The sequence below is a fragment of the Thalia democratica genome, chromosome 7 (assembly GCF_965202585.1).
Source record: "Thalia democratica chromosome 7, ktThaDemo2.hap1.1, whole genome shotgun sequence".
Taxonomy (NCBI): Eukaryota; Metazoa; Chordata; class Thaliacea; order Salpida; family Salpidae; genus Thalia; species Thalia democratica.
The window spans coordinates 58,758,782-58,770,578 of NC_139171.1; the positions used below are offsets into that span (position 1 = coordinate 58,758,782).

The window sequence follows — 11,797 nt, forward strand, 5'->3', positions numbered from 1 at the left end:
TTACTTCTAAACTTGTCTTTAACAATACGAAAACATTTTAGCTTCACAGCCAGTTTTACTCCTAGTTGAAATTTCATTTTGCAGCGAATTTGAACAACTAAGCTTTGTATAACAAAGTGAATATCAACAATTACATTTTTATATAAAACTTATCTTTGAAAATTTACATTTTGTTGAGGTGATACAATCTTGGAAGCACCAGATATTTTTTTCGCTGAAGTCTACAACTTTTGTTTGTAAATTAATTTATTCATTTTTCAAAAAAAAAACATTCTCAGTTTTTGTTTAAATATGCTACCTAATGCATTTTTTTTAAACGTTTTGGAAGCTTTAATTTTTATTGAAACAGTCTTAAGCTTTTATAATTACTTCAACTATTACTGAATTAAGTAATACCATCTTACGCTACTTTTTATTCCATGATTATTTTGTACCAGAAATTGCTGCTTTATGAACTTATAAAGATGTTTAAAGTTCTATGAGCATGTAATATTTTATATATAAACTTAATTTATCCAGGAACTGTTCTTGTTGTATAAAATAAATCGCACTTTAATTTTAAATGTCTTCTACTTGGTCAAAATCAAAAGTTATTATTCTACATTTTCTTTGGCTTTTAGATGATATTATGACAAAATAAAAACAATGTTTTACCCAGCAGGTTTCGTAATTTACAAACTTTTTTGTAATTTTCGCATTTTAGTAATTAAACTAACTTTTTTTAAACAACTTATTTCAGAATATCAAATATATACCTAGTTTAAGTAAAAATACTTTGCAAAAGTTTTTTGTTGATTTATAAGTACCTAATTATTGTCAAACAATTCTATTCTAGTAGATTTTTTGTCATGTTAAAGCTTAAATTATGATTTCTTCTATTAGTTCAAACTAGCAATTTACTAGTTTAAGAAGTCAAACTTTTATCTGCAAATAAAAATGAATAAAAAACACATATTATATTTTAAATAAACTACATAAACAGAAGAGTTTATAGAACAATTTATTTTACTTTGAACAAAAAATGAAAAAATCTTATGTAAGTTTGAAACTTAAACAGGTTTAGAAGTAAAAAGTATTTCATTTACAATCAAATCTTAACTTTTTTATTACAACTTTCTAAAATTTCAATTGAGGATTTATAAAATTTTATCTATATAAATATTTTTTGTTGTAGTTAACATCGAGATAAAAAATTTAAGTTTAACTTAAAGGTATAACAAAAATAAGAACTGAGACTTTTCTCTAGACCAGATATTTTAAATAATCTACCTTTTCAATTTTGTCAAACATTCACAAGTCTGTAGCACCAATGAAGGTTTCTAATGAAAACAATATTGTATGTAAACCAATAACTTCAATTACCAAAGCTGAGATTATGAAAAAAGCAAAAACTGTTGACCAAATAATGTTTTTTCATAAGTATGGCTTTTAAACTGAAGTTTTGTTAATAGTAATAGTTGTATACAAATAATGAGATGAAAGCGTCCACTATAAAAGCTCCATATCACATTAAATATAAAAAAGAAACGTTAATAAAAAAGTTAATGATTTAAAACAGGATTGCCAAATTTTCTCCAGGTTTTCAAAACTTCTTCTAGGTTTTTAAAATTACACGTTTAAGGGTGAACTTTTAGTTTAAAGTTAAAAAATTGTGTAAAATAGTGTAACGACATTGAAAAGATATCTTAAGGCTTCTTTAAATATTAAAAAAAAATTGATGATGACAAAAATTTTTGATCTATACGATAGATTTTTGTGTCAAATCGAAATTTTACTACTTAACATGTATAAGTTGTTCAAAACTCCAGGTTTTTTAATAATTTTCGTTCAAAATACCAGAGTTTTTTTAATTTCTCAAATTCCAGGTTTTTTGGAAACCCTGATGGCTTAAAATTACATCCGACAGCTGCTAACACTTTCGAAGACATTTATACCAAAGCAAGTACAAGCTATGTAAGAAGTTATGTGAATTTTTGGCTTTTTTTTAACTTGAACTCAATCGGACACTTCAGTTCATGAGAGCATATCAAATGTTTTGTGAAAATTTTTCATCACAACAGTTTGCTTGTAACCTTTATTCTTAATTTAGAAGATTTATAGAGTATAAATAAAGTTAAGCGTAAATTACATTTTGTTTAGTGAGCTATTTCACGTCTTACTAATGCAAAGTTGTTCAAAATAACTACAAGTATCTTATTAACCTTAATTTAAATATTTTTATCTTTTTCAGATCACTTAATTAGGAGCTGAGTTTTGTTACATAATTTTAATAGTGTAGATGCTTTATATATGTAATTAACTTAATACCAAACAATGCAAAACAACTAGATTTTATTAGACACTAAACGACCTCAAAAAAAGAAGCTAAAAAAAGGTAAACTGAGAAAACTCAAAAGCGATGAAAACAAGCAAAAATAGACCCGAGTGTCCCCATATATAACTATTTACACGACTATGATTTACAAAAAGTTCCCGCCTTTTCTATTCCCGCCTTTTTTGTCGTGTGCTTGTGTTCGAGTATTAAGTGGTTTTTGTGTGTCAAAGTTCTAAGCTAAAGTCTTTATTTTGTTGTGTAAGTGGAATATTAGTCTGTAAAAATAAAAACATCTACTCAAAGAAGGCTCCCAAACATATTTCAGTTTCAGATTAATTTAATTGGTAATACGAAACTAAAGACTTATATACTACATTTCAAAAATAAATTCTTATTTAAAACTTTATTCAAGCTACATTTAGCTTGTGTTAAACTTTGTTAATACAGTTAATTGTCAAAAAACACTTCATAGTCATTTTCAAGTGTTTCAAAAACGGTCAATCAGCTCACATTTATCAAAATTTATTATAAAAAAAAATTCCCTACGCTTTTTACCCTTATACAAAAAAAAACAACCGCTTTCTTGCCGCGCAAAAATAAAACTTTACAAAATACTCAACAGAAACCTTGTACAACGAAACGAGAGAGAGATATCAAAAAACGAGAGAGAGACACGGCCGAATTTCATCCGCTAGTTGGCGCTGTTGAGCATGTTCAAGCACCTCGTGATTGGGCAATCCGCGCTCACCGAGTTGGTGGCGCACTTGGACTTGAAGCCGATGGCGAGGTCGAACATGCGGCGGGCCGCCACGGGGGAGATGGTGACCAGGACCAGCGAGTCGTCGCTGCGAGATTTCAGGTTGATGCCCAGGGACGCCTCGACGGTCGGGTGGAAAGCTTCTTCATCCCTGTAAGTAAGATAAACTGTTGTTATTTGTTTTTATAAAATATTTTCTGATGCAATTATAAGGGTATATAAATTTGAAAAATGTTTTATGTTGTAACAATTGTAACACACTGATGAAAATTGTTGAAACATTATTGTGTTTGGTAAAAGACCTTGTTTGTTTTTATAAAGTACAATAGCAGACTAATGTTTAAAATACTAATTGTTAATTTTTTTTTTTTGATTTGAATCCTTTTGAATGCAATTATTTTCACAGGGTTTAAATCCCATTAGCAGAAGGTTTCAGCCAGGGTTTCCCAAAGTGGGCCCCTTGGGAGTTATGGGCAGTTAAGGGGCACAGGTCATAATTTTAAACTTACACTAGATATTTTGGAGTCGATGATGAAGAGAAAAAAAAAGTTTTTAGGTGATTTTAATAATAGTCTTTCGAGTAATGTTTTTGAGAGGGGCCATAGCTTTTTTTTCTTTAAAGGGGCCTTTTTGTAAGAAAACATTTGGGAAACCCTGGTTTAAACAATGCTAATGTAAAAATAAATATTTAAAATGTAACTAATGAGAACTGTTTTGGTTATCTGTAAATAAGAACATAATTTATGCAATTTATATTTAAAACACGTTTATGGTTTCTCAACTAAGTGCTTTAGTTTAATTAGTTATACTTAAAATATTTTAAACAGCAATGATGCCCAGGAATGCCAAAGTCTCTTGTTTGCTGATAAGAAAAATTCATTTAAATTTTATTGTTTGGAAGCCCTGTGTCATTGGATACAAATATTCTATCGAAGAATTTACACTTTGAAAAATATCTGTATCCTTTGGCAGATGTATTATCAGAAAATAAGATAAATAATTTCTAGATTCTGTTGTAAATCCGTTTATTTCCGATCTTTTATGATTTTTCTTATACTTAAATGTAAGAAATGATTTAATAAAATTCTCTATTTAGAAACTCTCTTCTTTGAATTCTTCTGACAATGGATTTTTAAAGTCTGTGAATCTACAGGGAGTTCATTAAAATAATAAGTAGAGTATAAAATAAATTATATGATTTATTTTGGTTTAGTTTATATACAGAACATTTTATGTAGTTGGTATATAAATCACTTTCCTTTCATACATGCTTTTGATTCAACTAATTAACTTTACTTTATATAAATATATATACATACAGTCAGTTTTCTGTGTTTATAAAAAGGTATAAGAAATTACAAAATTATACTTAATATGTTATTAAAAATAACAATTTTAATTAAACTTTTTTTTAAGAAGAAAACTTTAAAGGAGAATAATTAGCTCAACAGGGCATAGGCCTACAAATAAACAGTTATTGTTATTAGAAGAATGTTTGTTTTATTTTTAATTTATTACCATAACAATTAAATAAATAGAATAAAATTTAAAAAATTGAGTTAATGTTTAAAATCAACTCGAAAAATTTAATTAGTAACAAACTACTCATATGTTTATATCCGCAGTTTTGCATAAAAAGTGAGTGAAATTTTTACTATCATTAAGTGTATGTGGAATAGTTGCAATTCTATTTTGACACTTACTATTCAGTTTTAAACTCCCTTTTTTAATGCTGAACTCAACAACCGAACTTAAATAAATATATATTTTTAATGCTAATGACAAATTTTTAATTTAGTCTATTTTATTTTATGATTATTTATAATGTAGTTATGTAAAATTTTTATACACTAAATAAATTGAAATACATTATTAATACATAAGAAGTTTAAAAAAGTTAATTAATATTGCTTTGATGCTTAAAAAAGTTACATAAGACAGAACAGAAAACTTTTATATACAGGGTTGCCACTCTTTGAGCCAAAAAATCTTCCCTGAGTGACCAAAAATTTCCCTGAGTAACCTTAAATTTCCCTGAGTTTCCCTGAGTATTTTTCAAATCTTAAAAAAAAAAATTCTCTTCTAACACAAATTATTAACACCTTATTCTCATTTTTCTTCTTTAATAATAAAAGGAAGGTTGTATGTGTATGCTTCAGCATTAAATTTATGAAAAAAACTGTTTTCAAAAACTCAATCTTAAAAGGTTTAAACCAATTAAAAATTAAAAACTAAATTTTTACACAACTTTGTGTAAACTTGTTAGTTAACTTTCTACATAAAAGAATAAAGTTTAGTTTGTTTGACATTTTAATTGACAAAATTTAATTGACAAAATTTAATTATACTATAATAATAATAATTTCACATGAAGAACTCACTTAAATGCATACATAAGTAACTAAAAATAAAAAGTTTATTAGAACTTTTCAATGAATAGTTAACAACAACTTTCATTTCTCTAAACTGTTTGATTTTACTTAAATAAATATAAATTTAAAACTTAAAAAAACTACAATGTTAATACTAAGAATATTGAAGAACTAGCCGCAAGGCTAAAAAAATTCTAAATAACCACTTAAATAATAAAAATTACTACTTTTGAACAAAATATTGAAACTGGATTAACTAAACCTCATTCTAGATCTAGAAAAAAAAATCCCTGAGATTTTCAAAAGCTTCCCTGAAATTTAGAGAAAAATTCAAAACTTTCCTGAGTTTCCCTGAGTTAAAAGAAAAATGCCAAAATTCCCTGAGTTTCCCTGAGATTTTCTACAGTTTGAAAATTCCCTGAGATTCCCTGAGTTCTATGAGTTCCCTGAGTGTGTGGCAACCCTGTATATAGTCAAACTTATTATTGTTTAAATAAACCATCCAAAGTTAACCTACAAAAGTTAATAGCTTTTATAAATCTCCATGGGAACACAGAGTAAAATAAGTTACAATTTAAAAATATTTACAACAGTTTAAATAAACCATCCAAAGTTAACCTACAAAAGTTGGCTTTTATAAATTTCCAGGAGTAAAATGAATCATAATTCCAAGATATTTACAACAGTTTAAATAAACCATACAAAAGTTTTAATTTAAAATTAAAAAACTTTTCAACAAACTTGAGGAAGCGCGCCCACTCGTGGAAGAAGTTCTCGTAGCAGAAGAGCAGGTGCTCGCAGCCCACCTCCGCCTGCTTCATGACGTCGTTCGTGACGTCACTGTTGTGCATGACGTCGGCGCAGGAGGCGGGAAAGAAGTTGAGCGGGTTGCCGGTCACCTTGCGCAGGTAGAAGTTGTGGGGCTGGATCGACCGCAGGATGCACCCGTCGTTGAACTGGAGCAGGGCCGACTGCAGCTCGCTGTCAACCTGAAATTGAATTATGACGTCATAATGTAATGAATTTTTTCACATGGAGTTTTTCAATTTGGGAAGATACTTGTATCCATTGGCAGATGGCTCATGGAAGAAAGGTAAACGAATAAAAAAAGTCATATTTAAGTATTTATTATATGGTTTATTGCTTTATAAACTATTTGTTTTAATTTAAATTTTCTGCGTTTGAAACCATATGCTCATGAACACATATATTTTGCAATTTTTATTTGTTAAATGTGTTATAACGTCATAATAAAAGTTTGCTTGCCATAAGCCAATGAAAAATAACTAATAATAAATTCCTTTAACTGCCAGTAGTTTGCTTTATAAATTATATTTTTCTATTTTAACTTTTTACTTTTGAAATTGTTTACGTTCAAATGAATACATTTATTTTGCATATTTCTTAAAACCCCACATACCTATTTACTGGGGTTTCAAGACGTTGAAACAAAAACACAATTGTTAACAAACACACACCTCTTTGCTAGCATCCATCTCAGGCAGCTGTATGGAAGCGGAAACGACGGCGTCTCCCTTCCCGGATCCCCCGTAGTGGATCCTGAGCCCCTGGAGAGTCGCCTGAACTTCCTTCTTCATCACAACCTCCTCCTTGTACATCACCGTGATCTCGTACTGGGCAGCCATTTGTCCTGGGGAAAAATATTACTTGTATAACTTGTGTTTATTGCTGTCATTTGTCTTAAAATTAATTTAATTTATTATTTATCCCTTGTACATAACAGTAATCTCATATTGAGTTGTCATTTGTCCTCAAAATAAAAATCAATTTATTATCATTTCTTTTTACAAAACCGTGACCTCGTATCTGGCTGCCATTTGTCCTGGGTTAAAAGAGATTAAACATTATTTAATCATTGTTACTGTCATTAGTTATGTGAAAAAAAATCCCTTGCACATCACTATTACCTCATAAGGGGCCTATATTAGTCGTAAGGAAAAAGTAAAATTCTGCTTGTATTTTTGATGTTAATTCATTACAACACAACTGTGATCTTAAACCTGGTTGATATTAGCCCTGAGGAAAGTAACAAGAAGTTTAATTTATGATCTTTAAAAAACTTAGATGCTTTGCACAATAGTTTATACCTACTAATATTATGTATCCACCTTGTTTAGAAAGTATTTGGAAAGTGTTTATGGTTATTATTGAAAAGGACATGAGCAAATTTTGGAATGCGTTACCTTAAAGCTTCAGTTCACAACAACTGATTGCTTTATTTTGAAACGTATAAAATCTTTTAAGTTTTTTATCAACAACATTGGAGCTTTTGAAACTATCTTTCATTTGATGAAGTCGTTGATTAAAGTTCAGGTTTCCTTAACAAAAGTATACTAACAAGTCGTATATTGATCAACACCTTATCTATAACATAAATGTTCTGATCTTAGTGTGAGAAAAAAAATCGCATTTAGCTTATCGTAAGTATGCATCAAAACGCACCATGATTGGCTTTGTACAAAGTGTAACTTTCACTTAAATTTTTTAAAATATATTAATTTCCAACAAAAAACGGAAAGTAGTTGATTAATTCAAAAGCAACAGCAGTTGTTTAGTTTAAAATACAAATATAATAAACAAACTGGGAATTTTGAGGCAGTCGAGTACGTCTTCAATTCCCATTTTTTGAACAATTTCAACTTGAGACAGGGGTTCCAGCTGGTCCGCTGACGTAGTGATGACTTCTTCTGTTTTCTTGTGTGTTCCTGGTTAATTTAATTATTGAAAATAAAATTTACAATAAAAATATTGAAAAAATAATAAGTTTCTAAACAACATGTAAATTACTGTAGACAAAGAGTAATTTGGTTCATAAAAAGATTTTTTACATACCATCTGTTTTCTAGTGTAACTGATTTATAAAATTGTTGTTTAAATATATAATAAGTTAAATAAAAAAATTCCACAAACGAAAAATTCACATTCTCTATTTTCTTGTGTGTTTGAGGTAAAAAAAAAATTGTAAAATTTGTAGTAAATCATATATCATTTCATCAAGTGAATTTTGTAAATACATTTATATAACTCTTTTGAAAGTTGTGATCCAATCACCAAGTCAAATACAAAAGTTTTGTTGTATTTATTCAAACTACCAGTTTTAAAACAAACATGTTAAATATTGTGTGAATTTGTTATCTTGAGTGAACAGTTTTTATTTTATAAATTAAAAAAAAAACTGTTTTTTTTGTTAAAACTTGTGCTTTAGAAAATTTAAGTGAGTTACAAATTTGTACTAGCATCTTATAACTCAATGTAAAACTTTATGAAAATACTTTGTATGAAAAATTATCAACAACTTTTAATAATTTTAAAAGCTTGTAATTAACTCTTAGGTACTCGCAGAGTTTATGGAAGTACAAAATTAGTTTTATTTAAACTTTTATAACAATTTTAAAAGTTTATTAATTTGTTTCTGTGTAAAACTCAATATTTTGTTTTAAATTGTTTAATGAGCTTGTAAAACTTTTTACACAACAATTTTAATATTTTATAACCAATTTGTACAGTTATATTATTTTTATTACTGAATTATACAGTTAAGTTGTAAATAAAGTTTGAATGTAGTTAATATGAATGAAATTCTGCACCAACTTTAAAAAATTTACAAATACGTTGTGGAAATTTTGTGGTCATAAATTTCTTTTTTTAAATCAAACTAAAATCATAGAACAATTTATCGCTTGTTATTTTATAACCTAATGGTTGGAATTATATACTATTTTGCAATTACTTAAGTAAACTAGCTTTGTAAGTGTTCAGCTTATCCATACAAACACTATACACATTAAATTAAGCTGCCTAAAACTTTGTATATCATATTATATATATATATATATATATATCATTGTTTATCAAGCTGTCAAACTCTACAAAATGTAATCAACTTGTAAAAAATCTAGGACAGAGTTTCCCAAAGTGGACCAAATGGCCCCTTAGGGCCCGTGAGTAGTTAAGGGTGACGAGACCCTAGTAAAAAACTTATACTAGATATCCTTGAGTTAGCGACGCAGAGCAAAAGAAAAGGTATTAGGCGTTTTAAAGAGAAGTTTTTTGAGAAAATCTTATTAAAAGGGGCCATAGCTTTTTTTAGTATCTTCAAAGGGTTCCTGAAGGAAAAAGTTTGGGAAGCCCTGATCTAGAAGGATACCCCTGTAGCCCTAAATTAATCAAATACTCATATACATTTACCAGCAAGCTGTGCAGCTTCCAGCAGCATGTCGAACCCGCCACTTTCGCCACTGTTCTGCACATTCTCCTGCAACTTGTCTTCCTTCTTTATAATCGTCACTGTTTCCGACTTCAACTTCTTGTGCTTTGAAAATATTTAACTTGTAAGCACAGTTGAAGCGCACATACTTTTAGGTTAAAATAAAAATTAATATAGTTGGGTAAATAAATAAACAGTTACCTTACACTAAACTAATCTAAAATGTAGTTATTTTATCCAACTTTTTTCAAAACTTGTATTAATTTTTTTTTAATAAAACTAAATAAAAAAAATCATATAAATACTTTCTTGCAGAATACAACTCAATTTCTTAGTTAAAATGTAGTCTAATTTGATCCTAAACTTTAGGAAGTGATAATTTAAATTAAATAAACTTTGTTGTTTGATACAATTTAATAATTCAAAAATACAAACTTCAGGCTCAATTTCGCCAATAATTTCAACTTGAAGTTTTCCATCGTGATGTGCGTATGTTGCAGTGTCCCAAGACCCTCCTTGATCTATTACATCATAAAGGTTTATTGTATTAACATAAAAAAAGATACACATAATATGAAAAGTTTAATAAATATAGTTTAAATATTAAACATCTTTATTCGGGAAACTAGTTTTTTTTGGCGACCCTGTAGTAATAATATCAATAACTACTATAAAAAAAATGTGAGTGAAAAATAACCAATATAAAATAGTCACAACAACAATGAAGCCATTTTGTGAACATTTTTCAACTTGATATTTACAAAAAACTTTGAAGCACTAATAATTAACATATAAAATAACAATTTTAACAAACTGTGAGTGCTTTCTAATATTCTCATGTTATCTACAGCTTCTTCAGAAGTTGTTATTTCCACCACATCAAATGGAACTTTTCTTTTTCTTTTCCTTCTTGCAGCTGTTATTTCAATTGAAAAAGTTATATTAAGTTTATTTAGCATGCATCTCAAATTAGATAAAATAATGATATTACTTGAAGTATTGCAATTAACAGCATGATTGTATACTTAAATAATTGTTTTGATATATTATTAATGACTAACAACTAGTAACAATATTTTAACTTGAACTTTGTTACTTTATCAAAAAACATTTAAATTTAAACATTTTAATAAATTATTGAATTAAGATTTTTTTAAATAAAATAAGCAAACAAAACCTTCAACTTCGGTGTTTGAGAGGACTTTGTAAACTTTGTAGTTTCCGGTCTGCAGGTTGAGCTGATGGAAGTCCTTCATCTGCTCGATTTCCGAGCACTTGTTCAGAACTGTGCGGAAGTTGGACTTCAGCGCGGAGATGGGCATCTCTGCGATCCTAGCGTCATTCCTCACGCGAGCCCTGAATTTAGCCCATGCCTGGAGAATAAAATAACATTGTTTACTTGTTTTAAGTGTATTGAATTACAGCTAAAAATACTTAGAACTAAAATATTTACTTATTATCTCCATATGGTTCATTAATAATTAACTTCAACAGAAATGCAGCTTTAAAGAATAAAATAAAAGGGAGAACAAAAATAAGTTGGTCAGTTATTAAATTCAAAAGATATGCAAGACAATTACTCATCTTTTTTTAAATATCTTTGGGAAAATTTACGATTTAGTTTAATATTTTTATGGTTCACTAAAATTGTTTAAAATAAGTAGATGGGTAATTTTTTTAAACTAAAATAAAATGACAACACAACATAAACCTTGAATATTTCGTGATGCTCCTCCCAGTAGGGGTAGTGCTTCTTGGTCCAGGGGAGCTTGAACACCGTCTGCTCGTCGTTTATCCACTCCAGGTCCTTGTACGCACCCGAAGAGACCTGCTCCACCATCCAGCTGCGAAAGTTGATCTTCTGCAAAGAGTCCATTTCGATTTAATATTATTAGCTAAGTTTCTGTAATTAAGTTTATATTTTATTTAAAAAGTTAACTAAGCACAATAAGTTAGATTAATCCAAAGACTTCATTTTTTTTATTATTTCTGTTATGCGGTTGCAACACTTGTAGAATTTAACATGATAATAAACTACAATAATAATAGTATTACAAGTTTAACACAAGGTTTAACAATGTTTTGTTTTTGAATCAAGTAATGTTTATTGGAAGTATTCAGGATAA

At 28.5% G+C, this 11,797-nt stretch overlaps 1 protein-coding gene across 1 annotated transcript; it reads right to left on the reverse strand.

Moving 5' to 3' along the window:
- Positions 1-2,401: 2,401 nt before the first annotated feature.
- On the reverse strand, positions 2,402-11,570 carry LOC145840626 (uncharacterized). The gene is made up of 9 exons (XM_082947942.1): positions 11,383-11,570; positions 10,849-11,044; positions 10,486-10,587; positions 10,107-10,192; positions 9,653-9,776; positions 8,047-8,169; positions 6,922-7,094; positions 6,185-6,432; positions 2,402-3,222 (listed from the first exon to the last, which is right to left on the reverse strand). The coding sequence occupies exons 1-9, from the start codon at positions 11,545-11,547 to the stop codon at positions 3,006-3,008; spliced, it is 1,434 nt and encodes a 477-aa protein (XP_082804068.1). The 5' UTR covers positions 11,548-11,570; the 3' UTR covers positions 2,402-3,005.
- Positions 11,571-11,797: the final 227 nt, after the last annotated feature.

What these genes read in the sequence shown, in the direction of transcription:
- LOC145840626 (XM_082947942.1), bottom strand. Translation starts at nt 11,547, where the DNA reads ATGGACTCTTTGCAGAAGATCAACTTTCGCAGCTGGATGGTGGAGCAG. An exon ending in AGATGGATGCTAGCAAAGAG is followed by an intron (nt 6,433 to 6,921) that starts GTGTGTGTTTGT and finishes ATTCAATTTCAG; the next exon opens with GTTGACAGCGAGCTGCAGTC. An exon ending in GAGTGGGCGCGCTTCCTCAA is followed by an intron (nt 3,223 to 6,184) that starts GTTTGTTGAAAA and finishes TCTTACTTACAG; the next exon opens with GGATGAAGAAGCTTTCCACC.